Genomic DNA, 15,836 nt, shown 5'->3' with positions numbered 1-15,836 from the left:
TCGCATAAAAAGTACAGCACAATGAGCAGAACCCAAAGAACAGAAGAAAAAAGGGGAGATGCAAACATATCTATAGGCCAATACTCTACTTCCTGTAAGATCATACAGTCACGAAGCCATAATTCTGCAGACTACTCCAGGTATACAAGTTCATCGCGAAACACTGATCAAACTAGCAATACAATCCAGCAGCTATCTAGACAAGTAACAAAGCATCACCAGCACACAGCAAGCATTTCAGCCCAGAAATTATAATGAAAACCCAAATCATGCAAACAATCAATATCTCACTCAGGTTCATGATTAAAATATGGCGGTCAAAAAGATCAGCGACAAATGTCACAAACCACATTGCCATGAACAGCTGAAATAACTTGCTCACGAGCAGCTATATGCTCAAAACTGTCAGGTCAGGGATAGGAGAAATCGCACTCCATGGATTATATTTTCAATCACGACAATTTCATCACATAAACAGCTAATGATGGCACATCAACGACAGAATGCAAGGAACAGAACAATGGCTAGTGAAGTGGTAACAGGACTTAGATAGGAGGAAAACATGCCAATGGATTTATCCCCAGCAATAAACAGATGGTTTCTCATATTCAGATTTCAGCAAGCATTCCACTATTTCCAATCACCGCAATTTTATCACATAAAAAGCTGCTGACGGCACAACAATCAGAGAACACAAGGAACAGAATGGATCATTCTGCTTCGCCTCCCCCTAAGGCGGAGTTGCCACTGATTATCATCGTCCCAATACTGGTAAATTCTGTAACCGTCCTTTCCTCTTACTAGTCTATGTTTACGCCAACTTGTGCTAGAGGCATTTAACATAGCAGTTGTGGATAACACGAGTGATCAACCAATATGCCAATACTCACCATGTCCTCTACTGTATTTCCAATCACAGCAATTTCACATAAACGCTGCCAAGAGCACAACAATCCCAGAATGCAGAACAATAACCAATGAAGTGATAAGAACAGAAATTAGATGCAGCAGCATAATAGCAGCAACAGGTGGCTAGTGTAGTCTTCACATATTATTACCATGGCAAGACAAAGTGCATAAACGACAAGGGCTGATTATCAATTTATCATCATCCCAATACTGGTAAATTCAGTAACTGTCCTTCCCTGTTACTAGTCTATGTTTACGCCTACTTGTGTTAGAGGCATTCAACATAGCAGTTGCGAATAACACAAGTGATCAACCAATAGCCAGGTTTTCACACTCAGCATGTGCTCTACTGTATTTCCAATCACAACAATTTCACTAGACCGCACAACGATCCCAGAATGCAGAATGCAGAACAATAACCAATGAAGTAATAAGAAGAGAAATTAGATGCAGCAGCATAATAGCAGCAACAGGTGGCAACGTAGTCTTCACATATTATTACCATGGCAAGGCAAAGTGCGTAAACATAAGGGCTCGCGATATAAGTGCCCAACTCTGCAGATTCATCAGGCTACTAACCAGCAGAACGTAAATCCATAACACTAGCAGTCCAGTAATAACAGCGCGCGCCACCGACAGAAAAGGATTATCCAGTCTCGTATGAGCCATACATAGCAGCAGAGCAAAAACTTCCGGCGCCTCGTTTCAGAGCACCAGATTACCTCTTGAGGTTGAGGAGAACCACAGCGATGGCTGCAGTGGCTGCGGCTCCAGCGGCTGCGGCGGCGGCCACCTTCCCGTGAGGCGCCGCCAGGCCTTCCTTGGCCGAGGGAGCGGCAGCAGCCTCCTCCTCCGCCCCCTCCTTGTCTGCGGCAGCGGCGGCGGCGGAGGCCTTGAGGGCCTTGATCTCCTCCTCGAGGGCGAGCTTCTCCTGGTGCGCGGTGGCCAGGTCCCCGCCGGCGCCGCCCGGGCCGTCGGCGTCGCGGTCGGAGCTGTCGAGGAGGCCCTGGAGGCGCTTGACCTCGGCGCGGAGCCCCGCGGCCTCGCCCTCGGCCTTGGCGGCGGCGCGGTCGGCGGCGGCGATGTCCTCGCGGGCCCCGGTCACGAGCGCCTCGAGGCGGGCGGCCTCCGCGGAGAGGAAGCCGTTCTCGTGGAGCACCTCGGCCAGCTTCTCCTCCAGGTCGCGCTTGCCCGCGCGGAGCGCGTCCATCTCCTCCGGGTCGTAGGCCTTGGGGTGGCCCCCCTCGCCGTTGGTGAGCGCCGGGCCGAAGCCGAAGCCGAAGTCCGCCGCGGCCGCCGTCGGGGACGCGAACGTCTCCTCGCCGTTCTCCATCTCGTCCGCCGAAACCCTCGCCGCTTCCTCTCTCTCTCTCTCTCTCTCTCTCTCTCTCTAGGTCGCGCCGCGTGTGCCGTGCGCTGGATGCGAGGGTGGAGAGGAGTTCGAGAGGGAGGGCCGCCCCGGCGCATATATCCTGGGCCGGAAATGCGATCCCCCGATGCTCCCATCGGACGGTCGGGAACCACCCTCCCAGATCGGACGGCTGACGGGGTGCGGCGCGGTGAAAAGCCAGGGTTGCGTCGCGCCCATCCACGGGGGAAAAGCAGAGGAGGACGGCTCGGCTGGATTCCATCTCCCCACTCGGCCACCCCCCACCCCACCCCACCGCCGCGGGATCCACTGCGCTGCGGCGAGGACGACGGCGAGGCGATCCCGGCCCTGTGCACCAGGGGCGTGATGGTAAGATCCGCGGCTCGCTTCCTGTAATTCGTTGGCTGTGTCGCGATCTCGACCTGTAGCGCGCGCTTAAATCTTAGGGTTCTTAGGTCTTTTCGGCGATCTGTGCGTTGTTGACTGGTTTGTGTGGGATCGTACGCTGCGTCTTCCCGTGTTGACGTGGTGCGGTTGCTTCGATCTCGCGGCCGGTGACTGAGGTCTCGGGCAGATTGAGCTGATGCTGGTTTTGGTAGGCCGAGAAAGCCTGTGTAGTACGTATGCTCAATCCTCGCAGTATAGGCAGAGCGGTGGATATTTCTGAGCTAATGTGATTTTGCTTGCTACTTCGATTAGGAAGCGAGTAAGGGGATCAGACCAGGGTTTGTCTGCGTGCTAATTTTGGCGTCGAGTTATCCTTAGGGGCCATACTTGATTGCTTGTTGCTGTGTATTTTTGTCAAGCGAGTGAAGAGGCGGCAAATTGACGGTTACAGCACCACCTGGAATTGCTTTATGTTTCTGGAATCCAATTGGCTGGCCCTCCTGTGATTTTGCTTGCTACTTCAAATAGGAAGTGAGTGAGGAGCAGACACGGGTTTGTCGGCGTGCTAATTTTGGCGTTGAGTTATCCTTTGGGGGCCATACTTGTTTGCTCGTTGGCGTGTATTTTTGTCAAGCGAGTGAAGGTGCGGCAAATTGATGGTAACAGCACCACCTGGAATTGGTTTGTGTTCCTGGAACCCAATTGGCTGGCCTAAAAGCGCATTGCAGCATCTTAGTCTGGCAGTGTTATTTGTGCCACCAGTGGCACTTCATCTGATGATACGCGCGGATTTCTTCATAGGAATCAGCTCTTCAATTTACTGTTTTTGGACGAAGTATATATACTGTTGAAATTTGCATGCAAGCTTAATCCCATGTGGAATCTAGACCAGCTGGGTGCATTGATATGTTTTAATTGTGGTACTGTTATATTGGTCTAATACATACCATCTATTTGAAACCGATATTTTTCTTGGTAGGCTGACCATGACCCAGAGTTGGAGGCCATCAGGCAGAGGCGAATGCAAGAGCTAATGGGACAGCGTGGTGGTGCGGTAAGTTACTTAAGTGCATGGTGAAAGTTGAATCTGTACTGAAAAAAAGTGCATTTTCTTGATTGACTGACTGGAATGTAATGATTAACTTCATAATTATAGGCAAGCCCACAAAATGCAGGGCAACAAAAGGCTCAGGAAGATGCAAAGCTGTATGGTCTTATTATCCACCATATTCCCATGATTATCTTATCCTCCATCTTACGCTATGTCATGTGAAGCTTTAGGAGACACTGAGCTGACTTTGTATCTCAAACTCAACCAGGGAAGCTGAGGAACGCCGGCAGATGATGCTTGCTCAGATACTGTCTTCTGAAGCTAGAGAAAGAAGTAAGTTCTCTGTTAATGCCATTTCTGTTGTGTATGATGGTTGTTTTTTTATTTACAGCCAAATAATTCGAGCCAGAGTACTTGCTTTTCTTAACAACTGAGAGGTTCAATTACTTAACAGTCGTCTACCACTAAGCAATATGGAAAACGTTTAGGTGTTTCAGAAAATTTCCTGCGGTTCTTCAAGTAGTTTTCTTTTAGGGAGTAAATATTCTAATTAGAGATGACGCCAGGCTGGGAAATAACCATGAGTCTGCTCTTTGAAGTGGCATAATTTAAGCGGAAAATGTAATTTAATACATCTGTACTCTGTAAAATTGGCAGTCTCCCGCATAGCTTTGGTCAAGCCTGATAAAGCAAGAGGAGTGGAGGATGTTCTGCTGAGAGCTGCACAAACTGGTGGAATATCTGAAAAGGTAATACCATAATAGATATGTGGCACATTTCTTTCGTATGTCAACATATTTGGTAGAACTTGCTTGTAACAACATTGCATTTGCTTGTCTGCAGGTGTCTGAAGAAAGGCTTATCTCACTTCTGGAGCAAATCAACACCCACACAAGCAAACAAACCAAAGTGACGGTGCGTACATCAGTACTTGTTGTGCCTTGTATCGATTCTTAACATAAGACATATAGTTGCATAAAGAGAGTTCATTACATTCAAGAAAATCTACTTTGCTTGCACAGTAGTGGGTTTAGGCTTAAGCTTCATTAGAATTCCATATCGTGTGAGGTGCAAAGTTCTCTTCATCTGAAAACTATCCAACTAAAACGCAGTCAGCTTTATCCCCCTTTGCCGTCCATGCTAACTCTAGTATGTTCAACAGATTCAGAGGCGTCGCTTTGACGACGATGACTAGTTGGTAAGCTTGATGTACTAGCGAATGGGTGCAGCGGCGTCTGTTGCTTGATTCAACAACCGTCAAAACCTTACAAACTATTTGATTGGTCTTGGGTTGTATATGATCTGGATATTATTTGGTGGGGTTTTTCATTGATAACTGTTGGATGCGTCACTTCTACCCCTGAAACTCTTTGCGAAACCTTTGAGTTGTTGTGGTCGATTTATCAAGTTCTATCAGATAATGTTAGTCTGTATGAGTTCCTCCGGCGCAATGTGATGTCTGTCTCAGCTTGCTCCTGAGTTATTCATGTGCAATGTGATGTCTGCCTCAGCTTACTCCCAAGTTCTTCATGTCCAACGTGATGTCTGCGACTCAGTGATTACACGGCCCTCCCTACTACGCCTGTGCAATGTGATGCCTACTTCGGCTTGCTACTACACTAAGTGGATTGCATGATTTTCCGTCAGTGACAACGTGAGATATCGTTGATGTAGTTTTCCGACTGCATCACTCCTGTTTATGCGTACATGTATCCACATGCCCTATATTGGCCTTGTAGTGTTTAATTGAAGGTATGATGTAAGGAAAATAAGTGCAATCCAAGAATAACAGAACAGACAGGTAAAGCAAAATATTCTGTATCGGGTTTTTCATGTGCATTTCACCCCAACGTCCTTCGTGCCGCAGCAGCTTGGAACCAGATTTGAATCCAAGCACACTCTAGTTGCAAACTGCCCAAGGTTTTGGTATCCGGAGAATTTGAAACCAAAAACACTGATTGCAATGCTAGCACAATTCTTGCGATATGGTAACATCGTCAGAACGCACGCCAGCATCTAACTATAGAGCACAGCCGGAGCCTGGAAATTAAGCACAGCCGATTGAAAAAGACTGGGTTCTGCGCCTAATGCAGAAGCAGAACCTACCGGTGTAGGATCAGGAATCTGGAAACACAAATTACATTGCTACGATATATGAAATCACAGACATGGCATGGACTAGCTCAAGAACCTAGTGGTAAAATCAACTCCCTGATGCATAATTATTTCTCAATCTCGGTTTGCACCACTGAATTCAGTTCTTACAACTACCAAATTCCAAGAAATTTAGTAGTAGCACTGGTTGCAGATAACCAGAGTTCAGCAACCAAAATACAAATGGCCAGACAAGATCACTAATACAGATATAGGACCACAACTTCAGTTCTAGATAGATTTCAGTTTGCCAAAGCAGCAACTTCAGCTCTTACAACCAACGGGCCAACAAAGCGTTGGCAATCACCCAGCACAGGTACTACTACCACCACCACTACTTGCAGATAGATAGATAAGCAGAGTCAAGAGTACAGATGCAGATGCAGAAACCAACTGCACGACGTCAGTCTAGGAGGATGTGAACTTGGTGACGGCCTTGGTGCCCTCGGAGACGGCGTGCTTGGCGAGCTCGCCGGGGAGGACGAGGCGGACGGAGGTCTGGATCTCCCTAGAGGTGATGGTGGGCTTCTTGTTGTAGCGGGCGAGCTTGGCCGACTCCCCGGCGAGCTTCTCGAAGATGTCGTTGATGAAGGAGTTCATGATGGACATGGCCTTGGAGGAGATGCCGATGTCGGGGTGCACCTGCTTCAGCACCTTGAAGATGTAGATCTTGTACGTCTCCACGCCCTTCTTCGCCTTGCTGCCCTTCTTCCGGCCCCGGGTCTTCCCCTCGCCGCCGGCCTCCTTGGACGCCGTCTTGCCCGCCGGCAGCCGCTTCTCGGCCTTGGGCTTCTTCCCCGCGGGGGTCTTCTCCGCCGCCTTCTCCACCTTGTTCTCGGCCGCCGGCTTCTTGTCTGCCTTGGGGGCCATGGCTGCCGCTTCGGGTGGGGTTGGGAGCTTCGGTTTTGGGTTGTGTGAGTTTGCTGGAGGGGAAAGGTGGGACTGAGATGGTGTGGGGAATGGAGCGGGGTGGGTGCTGGGTTTTATAGGGGAGGAGAGGTGGGCGCTGATTGGTGGAGGGGTGAGTGCCTCGGATCGATGACGTGGACACACTCCCCAACTGCAAAGCGACCATTCTTCCTAGAACCAGATCATGCCCTCTGGATGGGCCGGGCTTGACAAAGCCCGAAGCAAGAATCCCAAACCCGTATTCGGCCCGGTCTGAAACATTTGAACAGTACACTTCTTATTTTTGCCTAAAAAAAGTACACTTCTTATTTAAAGTATTATTACTTTCAGTTTATTAAATATAGTACAATGCCGATTCTTAAATTAAATCAATTATTTAAAACTCATTCGGCCTTTGTTCGGGCTTCGGACGAAAAAGTCGAGCCCATGCCTAGACCGGATGTCGAGCTTTCGGGTCAGGCTGCTCATGAATAGGCCTACTGAAAACGGACCGGATGCAAATTGAATAGTGTTCTTCCACGTGGGTGCCGGTCCGCAAGGTCTACAACATTTCTTGAACCTTTGGTCTGTTGTCAGGAACATACAACTAAATAGTGCTATTCCGAATGTTTTCTCATGGAGGTGGAGTTCGACTGGACAATACTCGGCGCAATCTACCTACAAAATGCTATGCTAGGGCATGATTCGTTTGCCCACTGCTCACTATATTTGAAAAAGCTTGGTGCCGCTTAAATGCAAAATCTTCATTTGACTTGCTATTCAATACCGAGTTTGGACCTCCGACCATCGATTCCGGCATGGGCTACAAAATGCTACCTCCAATTGCTTCACTTGCTGCCAGGAAGAGGATACTCTCGACCACATACTTATGCAATGTGTTTATACACGACAGGCGTGGCAAGCATATTTCACTGCTTTAGTTGTCCATGTCGACATCCCCAAAGCGGAGGACAACCTGGAGGAGTGGTGGCATCGTGCGGGCCAAGCTTTGCTGAAAGCAATCAGAAAGAGTTTTGATTCACTAGTTATTCTTATCGCTTGGAGCTTGTGGAAGCAAAGAAAGAGCGAGGATGTTTGGAAATGTGACGCAGCAACATAATATCCCTCAATTTGTAAACCACATTCTTGATGAGGTTCGGGCTTGGAGATCGGCAGGAGCTAGGTGTTTTGAAATCTTTATGAGACAGTAGCCTATAATATTCTAGTGGGTGCGGATGATTGCGGGTAGCTTAGCTTGTTTTGCTTCCGACATTTCTTGTAACATATTCTCTGCATTCTATAAAATTATCGTATGTAATTTATGAACTCTTGAAAAATAGTCTTCTTCCCATTAACGTTTTCATAAAAATAGATACAAATGCGAATATGAATGTTATATGATACAAATACGGAGCAGGTGCTACTTGAATATGGACATATATCGGATGTTTGCTCGATTCGGAACGGATACACATAATAGCAACATATTTGTTAAAGAGAATAAGTTATTAGCTACATGACATGAAATAATGAACTTGCGACATACAAAATAAGTCAATGAAAGACGGGTTTATAATAAATACCACTATAATGCATAATAATTTCTAGTTCATCAGTCGTCGGTTTAAGCATGGCTTCAGCTTCTTCTGCTCTCTTCAATAGAGCTGTTTTTTCGGTCTTCCAGCCGTTTTTGTCAGTGTTCAAGTTTTGTTTAAGCTGTTCAATATTCTTTAAAGCAACCTTCAGTTCTGATTTGGCCTTGGATGTCTCAGATTGTTGAGTTTTAATGTTGGCCTTCAGATCATTGAGATGCGAGTCCTTCTCAGCCAGTTCAGCCTGTGATATAAGTAAACATGGAAATATATTATGAGTATGATTAGTGTTGAAGTCACAAGCACAATACAAGTATTATCCTTGGCACTTGGGGGCTAATGCATATTGCTTTTTTAAGACAAATTTTTAAAGTCCCAAGCACAATACTATTGGGGAACGTAGTAATTTCAAAAAAATTCCTACGCACACGCAAGATCATGGTGATGCATAGCAATGAGAGGGGAGAGTGTGATCTACGTACCCTTGTAGATCGACAGCGGAAGCGTTAGCACAACGCGTTTGATGTAGTCGTACGTCTTCACGGCCCGACCGATCAAGCACCGAAACTACGACACGTTCGAGTTTTAGCACACGTTCAGCTTGATGACGATCCCCGGACTCCGATCCAGCAAAGTGTCGGGGAAGAGTTCCATCAGCACGACGGCGTGGTGACGATCTTGATGTTCTACCGTCGCAGGGCTTCGCCTAAGCACCGCTACAATATTATCGAGGATTATGGTGGAAGAGGGCACCGCACACCGCTAAGAATATGATCACGTGGATCAACTTGTGTCTAGAGGTGCCCCCCTGCCCCCGTATATAAAGGAGCAAGGGAGAAGGAGGCCGGCCCTAGGAGGGGGCGCGCCAAGTGTGGAGTCCTACTAGGACTCCCTAGTCCTAGTAGGATTCCACCTCCCATATGGAATAGGAAAAGAGGAAGGGAAAAGGAGAAGGAAGGAAGGGGGCGCCCCCTTCCCTAGTCCAATTCGGACCAGACCAAGGGGAGGGGTGCGGCCACCCTTGAGGCCCTTTTTCTTCTTTCCCGTATGGCCCAATAAGGCCCAATACGTATTCCCGTAACTCTTCGGTACTCCAAAAAATACCCGAATCACTCGGAATCTTTCCGATGTCCGAATATAGTCGTCCAATATATCGATCTTTACGTCTCGACCATTTCGAGACTCCTCGTCATGTCCCCGATCTCATCCGGGACTCCGAACTCCTTCGGTACATCAAAACTCATAAACTCATAATATAACTGTCATTGAAACCTTAAGTGTGCGGACCCTACGGGTTCGAGAACAATGTAGACATGACCGAGACACGTCTCCAGTAAATAACCAATAGCGGAACCTGGATGCTCATATTGGCTCCCACATATTCTACGAAGATCTTTATTGGTCAGACCGCATAACAACATACGTTGTTCCCTTTGTCATCGGTATGTTACTTGCCCGAGATTCGATCGTCGGTATCTTAATACCTAGTTCAATCTCGTTATCGGCAAGTCTCTTTACTCGTTCCGTAATACATCATCTCACAACTAACTCATTAGTTGCAATGCTTGCAAGGCTTATGTGATGTGCATTACCGAGAGGGCCCAGAGATACCTCTCCGACAATCGGAGTGACAAATCCTAATCTCGAAATACGCCAACCCAACATGTACCTTTGGAGACACCTGTAGAGCTCCTTTATAATCACCCAGTTACGTTGTGACGTTTGGTAGCACACAAAGTGTTTCTCCGGCAAACGGGAGTTGCATAATCTCATAGTCATAGGAACATGTATAATTCATGAAGAAAGCAATAGCAACATACTAAACGATCGGGTGCTAAGCTAATGGAATGGGTCATGTCAATCACATCATTCTCCTAATGATGTGATCCCGTTAATCAAATAACAACTCTTTTGTTTATGGTTAGGAAACATAACCATCTTCGATTAACGAGCTAGTCAAGTAGAGGCATACTAGTGACACTCTGTTTGTCTATGTATTCACACATGTATTATGTTTCCGGTTAATACAATTGTAGCATGAATAATAAACATTTATCATGATATAAGGAAATAAATAATAACTTTATTATTGCCTCTAGGGCATATTTCCTTCAAATACAGGTATTATCCTTGGCACTTGAGGGCTAATGCCTATTGCTCTTTTGAAATACGAATTTATCTGATGACTTGGGTGAAATGATCCGGTTTATCAAGATTATTGAAATGTTGAGTTATCAATAATGTAAGTCGCGTTTTAACTTGACAAGTTTAAATCGGCCCTTGGGGACTACACATGCAAAGTTGAATCCTGATATTTAAAGTCTCGGCTTAACATGATGATTAAACCGGCCCTTGGGGGCTACTAGTGAGGAAGTTCTTCTACTTTGCCCAGTGACGACGACGTCGCCAGTCTTCTCTTCAGCAGGCTTAGCTGGGCTTGGCAGCTTAGAGATGGCCGGCTCGACATCCAGGTGATCTATGGAGGCTTCATGGTCTTCTGGTGGCGCGTCATCAATGGTAGCTTCTGCAATTGGATAAGAGGACTCTGGTTGTTGTTCCGGCTCAGACGGGTTGGAGTCGTCGACCGGTTTATTAGATTTTGCCTTTTTGCTGGGTTTGGCCTGGCCCCTAAAAATAAGAAGCACAAAGAGGTCAGCATATTGATCAAGCACGAAGTTTTGAATAATTACATATACCCTTACCTAGGCACAGTCTTGAAAGCTGGATTTGGGTTCCCGTTGAGTCGCCAGAGGAAGAGTGAGATATTCCCTCATAATTTGAATCAGACGGGTTAAGAGGTTGACGAACAAGACCCGCCTTGGGGTAATCTAAGTCAAAAAGGTTTTAGACCTCCTGTCGACGTTTGCGAGGTGCTGGGGTGTTCGGTAAGCCGGAGGATAAAACTCCACCGCCACTGTTTCGGGTTGTACGACGAGCTCATGTTGTTGCTTCTTTAAAAGAAAGTTGGGATCCAAGTGAGCTAAAGGGTGAGAAAATCTTACTTTCCGGCTTGCTTGTCGGGTTTTCTGTGTTGGCAGAGGTTCTGAGCCGGAGGAAAGACTAATTACCCCTGCGTCATCTACACGGCTGGCATCTACCTCATCCTGATAATAGTCATTGTTAATAAGATGTACAAAAAACGAGCCAAGAGAGTCAAGTTCTACCTCCGACTCATCATCATCACTGTCATCATCCGAGTTTAACCCGGCGGGCTCGATGGTTTTCTTCTTAGCAGGCCTCTTGGTGACCTTGGTCTTGGTACGAGCCGGTTTGGCCGGTTTCTCTTGCGGTTTCTTCTTCCAAAATGAAGAGTTGGCCTGTTAAAATCAAAAGATCATAAGTAGGCAGCATTAATGCAAATGTGATTAAACGGAAGGTGTGCAACACTTACAGTTGGCGGCTTGTTGAGGGAGTAGAATGGACTAAGTCCTGTTTTACTGCAATCTGACAAAGATTCGTTCAGCAATGCCTTGGTGCCTTCTGTAATTTCTATGTCAGATAGTTGAATGTTGAATTGGCGTTGGGGGTCTTTTAAATCGCTAGTGTATTCGCACATTAAGCCGGGGCAACGGCTTAATGGCAAGATGCTCCAGGACACCCAGCACCGAACAAAGTCGATGTCGGTTAGGCCATTAGCCATGAAGGCTCTGAGCTTTGAGAAAGCTAGTGCATATTTGGCCCGCTCCTTCACGTTGATTCGTGGGGGAAGTGGATGTGTGTTGCTAAGCCGGTGGTCGCGGTAACCTGGCAGAGGGTTTTCGTCTGCTGGAGATGTGTCTTGACAGTAGAACCGAGTTTGGTTCCAATCTTTGGGATGACTCGGCGGCTTGACGTAGGGAAAGCTGGCTTCTTTTCTCTTCTGAATTGAAACCCCACTGAGTTCCAAGTTGGGCCCGTCAGTAAACTCTGTCTGACGATTTAAGTAGTAAAATTCTCTGAATAATTCAACTGTGGGCTCCTCTTGAAGATAAGCTTCACAGAATACTTGGAAGTTGCAAATATTGGACACAGAATTGGGCCCAATATCTTGAGGGTGAAGTTGGAAAAAATGAAGTACGTCGCGGAAAAACTTTGAGTCGGGTGGGCTGAACCCCCGAATCATGTGGTCAGTGAAAACAATCACTTCTCCGTCCTTGGGCTTAGGTGGATTTTCTTTGCCAAAGCTAGATGTAGATGTCGAAGAAGAAATTCAAAATGCATTATGAAAAAAATATGATGTCCTGTTTTAAAAAAAGATGATTAAATCAAAGCCAGGCACATTCATATCCAAGTAGAGGGAAATGGTTTTACAACCTTGATAAGATCAGATAACACACAGTTCTCTCCTTTGATAAAAGGACCCTGCAAAAACCAAAAGGGCAGCAGCGTGGTGAGAAGTCAAGTCAAGCGTTTGCGTGGGAGCGAATGCTGAAGGGACATGAACCTCCGATGTTTGTCGATAATACCCTTCTATATTTGGTCTTGATGTTTGGACGTGGTGATTAGCATTATTTATAAAGTTTTGCAAAAGCCTGTTTCAAGAATGGGTGTATATAAATGTCTTCTCAAACGAGATTAACATATTTGCTTGAAACCAATACCCAAGCAAATATTTTCAGACGCCTCATCAAACTTCACAAAACACTTTGAGTAGTAGTACTACATAAACTATTTTGATGGGGTTTGATGAGATGAACAATGACATACATAACCTCCAAAGATGAACACTTGGCTTGGCCATGAAAGGTGAGTAAATAGTAAACTCGCCATTGTCAAACACTTCATACATTGTACCCCGAAGAGAAAAACTCGATTGAAGAACTAAAATTGTGAAGCCAAATAATTTAAGCCAGGGTACTTGCTTTTCTTAACAAGTGACAAGTTAGATCACTTAACAGTATATCACTAAACAATATGGAAACCTTCAGGTGACAAAAAAAGTTCAGGTGGTTCTGCAAGTAGTTTACTTTTAGGGAGTAAACCAGAAACGCGTAATGGAGCTCGAGCTTCACGGAGCCCTCTATTTGAAAACTTCAAAAATCAATTTTGTAAGTTTCAAAAAATTCAAAAGAAAATACACATATACATATGGATGTGTACTAGTTGTCTGCGAAGTTCGCGATGAAATACCTTTTTATGCGAGCTACACAAAAATGAAAAAATCACATGTTTCTAGCACATGTACTATCCACTATAAAATCAATGATTATTACTTTTTGTACAGGCCACATAAAAACGTATCTCGTGAGAAATTTCACACACATCTAGTATACATCTATAAGTACTTGTGTATTTATTTCAGATCTTTTTGAAACTTAAAAAGTTGATTTTTTAATGTTTGAAAATAAAGGGCTCCCTGGAACCCGAGAGCAAAAAAATCCACTCTCGGAGTAAACGTTCTAATTAAAGATGATGCCAGGCTAGGAAATAACCATGAGTCTCCTTTTTAAGTGGCATAATTTACACAGAAAATGCAAATTGATACTACATCTGTACCCTGCAAAATTGGCAGTCTCCCGCATAGCTTTGGTCAAGCCTGATAAAGCAAGAGGAGTGGAGGATGTTCTGCTGAGAGCTGCACAAACTGGTGGAATGTCTGAAAAGGTAATACCGTAATAGATACGTGCCACATTTCTCTCCCTATGTCAAATATTCGGTAGAACTTACTTGTAAAAACGCATTTGCTGGTCTGTAGGTGTCTGAAGAAAGGCTTATCTCACTTCTGAAGCAAATCAACACCCACACAGGCAAACAAACCAAAATGCCGGTAGAGTCACTGCACATAAGGAAATTTACTTTGCTTCCAGTAGTGGGTTTAGGCTAGCTTCATTAAAACCCGATATGATCTGAGGTGCAAAGTTCTCTGCATTTGTGATTCTTACAGTGCAACAAATGGCTAGGCATCTGCAAAATATCCACCAAAACTGCAGTCAGCTTTATCCCCCTTTGCCTTTCATGCTAACTCTAGTATGTTTAACAGAATCAGAAGCGTCACAACGTCCTTGGCGACAATGACTAGTTGGTAAGCTTGCTGTGCGAGCAAGGACAGGGCGTCGACCCGTTGGCTGGGCAACTGAGATTGCTGCCAACCCACCCGAGTTCGAGTCCCGTGACGCGCGGTGCTCACGGCTTTTCTCTCCTATAAAGAAAAGCCAACAAGGATTAGCCCTTGGGTTGGTCTCATATTTTTTTTAAGCATGCTGTGCGAGCGAATGGGTGCAGCGGCGTTTGGTGCTTGATTCAACAATTACCAAAACCTGACAAACTATTTGATTGGTCTTAGGTTGTATATGATCTGTATATTATTCGGGGGGTTTATTGATAAGAGTTCATGTGTAGCTTCTACCCCTGAAACTCTCTGCAACACCATCCAATTGTTGTGGCCGATTTATCAAAGCCTGTCATCAGATAATTGTATTAATATGTACGAGTTCTTCTTGTGATGTCTGCCACCCAGTGGTTTACATGATTCTCCCTACTACACCCTGTCTGTCCAGTTCCTTCATCTGCATCCCTCGCTTGTATTTGGACTTCTTAATCGAAGCTTAAGGAGTAGATATGAACAAGACTAGGCTCTGGACCTAATGCAGAAATAGAACATAATGGAGGATCAAGAATCTGCAAACAGACTTGCATTGTTACGAAATGAAAGCACAAACTTGCCAGAGGTTGGTTAAGAAATGCATCACTATTTCTGAATCTCCGTTTGCACCACAGAATTCAGTTCTTACTACCAACGAGGCGACAGCAAGCATTCAGCGTTTCCCATGAAATTCAGCAAAAGTACTACTTGAAACAGTAACATTCAGATAGATTAGCAACTTCAGTTCTGACAACCAACTAGCCAACGAAGCGTTGGCACACAGACGACCACTCCTACCACTACTTGCAGATACATAAGCAGAGTCAGCGACTAACAGCAGCCAACTACATCTGTCACAACAAGCGGCGCGTCGTCAGTCTAGGAGGATGTGAACTTGGTGACGGCCTTGGTGCCCTCGGAGACGGCGTGCTTGGCGAGCTCGCCGGGGAGGACGAGGCGGACGGAGGTCTGGATCTCCCTAGAGGTGATGGTGGGCTTCTTGTTGTAGCGGGCGAGCTTGGCCGACTCCCCGGCGAGCTTCTCGAAGATGTCGTTGATGAAGGAGTTCATGATGGACATGGCCTTGGAGGAGATGCCGATGTCGGGGTGCACCTGCTTCAGCACCTTGAAGATGTAGATCTTGTACGTCTCCACGCCCTTCTTCGCCTTGCTGCCCTTCTTCCGGCCCCGGGTCTTCCCCTCGCCGCCGGCCTCCTTGGACGCCGTCTTGCCCGCCGGCAGCCGCTTCTCGGCCTTGGGCTTCTTCCCCGCGGGGGTCTTCTCCGCCGCCTTCTCCACCTTGTTCTCGGCCGCCGGCTTCTTGTCTGCCTTGGGGGCCATGGCTGCCGCTGGAGCTTCTCGGAGGTGAGAGTGAGGGAGAGGTGTTTCGCTCGGAGGTGGGGAATTGCAGATGTGAAATGAGGC

General features: G+C 46.3%; 4 protein-coding genes across 4 annotated transcripts; 1 reads left to right on the top strand and 3 right to left on the bottom strand.

Annotated features, from left to right (window-relative positions):
* Positions 1 to 1,337: 1,337 nt before the first annotated feature.
* LOC125532200 (uncharacterized) lies at positions 1,338 to 2,333 on the bottom strand. The gene has a single exon (XM_048696344.2). It carries the CDS (start codon positions 2,240 to 2,242, stop codon positions 1,628 to 1,630), a length of 615 nt encoding a protein of 204 aa, XP_048552301.1. The 5' UTR covers positions 2,243 to 2,333; the 3' UTR covers positions 1,338 to 1,627.
* Positions 2,334 to 2,486: 153 nt separating this feature from the next.
* Positions 2,487 to 5,149, top strand: LOC147992392 (double-stranded DNA-binding family protein). Its single transcript, XM_087529909.1, has 7 exons — positions 2,487 to 2,647; positions 3,645 to 3,719; positions 3,822 to 3,871; positions 3,985 to 4,049; positions 4,374 to 4,465; positions 4,560 to 4,631; positions 4,879 to 5,149. The coding sequence occupies exons 1-7, from the start codon at positions 2,645 to 2,647 to the stop codon at positions 4,909 to 4,911; spliced, it is 390 nt and encodes a 129-aa protein (XP_087386035.1). The 5' UTR covers positions 2,487 to 2,644; the 3' UTR covers positions 4,912 to 5,149.
* Positions 5,150 to 6,082: 933 nt separating this feature from the next.
* LOC147992391 (histone H2B.2) lies at positions 6,083 to 6,842 on the bottom strand. The gene has a single exon (XM_087529922.1). The coding sequence runs from the start codon at positions 6,738 to 6,740 to the stop codon at positions 6,279 to 6,281; it is 462 nt and encodes a 153-aa protein (XP_087386048.1). The 5' UTR covers positions 6,741 to 6,842; the 3' UTR covers positions 6,083 to 6,278.
* An 8,274-nt stretch (positions 6,843 to 15,116) lies between these two features.
* LOC147992390 (histone H2B.2) lies at positions 15,117 to 15,836 on the bottom strand. Its single transcript, XM_087529917.1, has one exon. It carries the CDS (start codon positions 15,750 to 15,752, stop codon positions 15,291 to 15,293), a length of 462 nt encoding a protein of 153 aa, XP_087386043.1. The 5' UTR covers positions 15,753 to 15,836; the 3' UTR covers positions 15,117 to 15,290.

The sequence above is a fragment of the Triticum urartu genome, chromosome 1A (genome assembly GCF_056163025.1).
Source record: "Triticum urartu cultivar PI428250 chromosome 1A, HENAU_Tu73, whole genome shotgun sequence".
Taxonomy (NCBI): domain Eukaryota; kingdom Viridiplantae; phylum Streptophyta; class Magnoliopsida; order Poales; family Poaceae; genus Triticum; species Triticum urartu.
Note: the sequence above shows the minus strand (reverse complement) of the source record. Positions and strands in the feature narration are given on the sequence as shown.

What these genes read in the sequence shown, in the direction of transcription:
- LOC125532200 (XM_048696344.2), bottom strand. Translation starts at nt 2,242, where the DNA reads ATGGAGAACGGCGAGGAGACGTTCGCGTCCCCGACGGCGGCCGCGGCG.
- LOC147992392 (XM_087529909.1), top strand. An exon ending in GCTCAGGAAGATGCAAAGCT is followed by an intron (nt 3,872 to 3,984) that starts GTATGGTCTTAT and finishes AAACTCAACCAG; the next exon opens with GGAAGCTGAGGAACGCCGGC. An exon ending in CTGGTGGAATATCTGAAAAG is followed by an intron (nt 4,466 to 4,559) that starts GTAATACCATAA and finishes GCTTGTCTGCAG; the next exon opens with GTGTCTGAAGAAAGGCTTAT.
- LOC147992391 (XM_087529922.1), bottom strand. Translation starts at nt 6,740, where the DNA reads ATGGCCCCCAAGGCAGACAAGAAGCCGGCGGCCGAGAACAAGGTGGAG.
- LOC147992390 (XM_087529917.1), bottom strand. Translation starts at nt 15,752, where the DNA reads ATGGCCCCCAAGGCAGACAAGAAGCCGGCGGCCGAGAACAAGGTGGAG.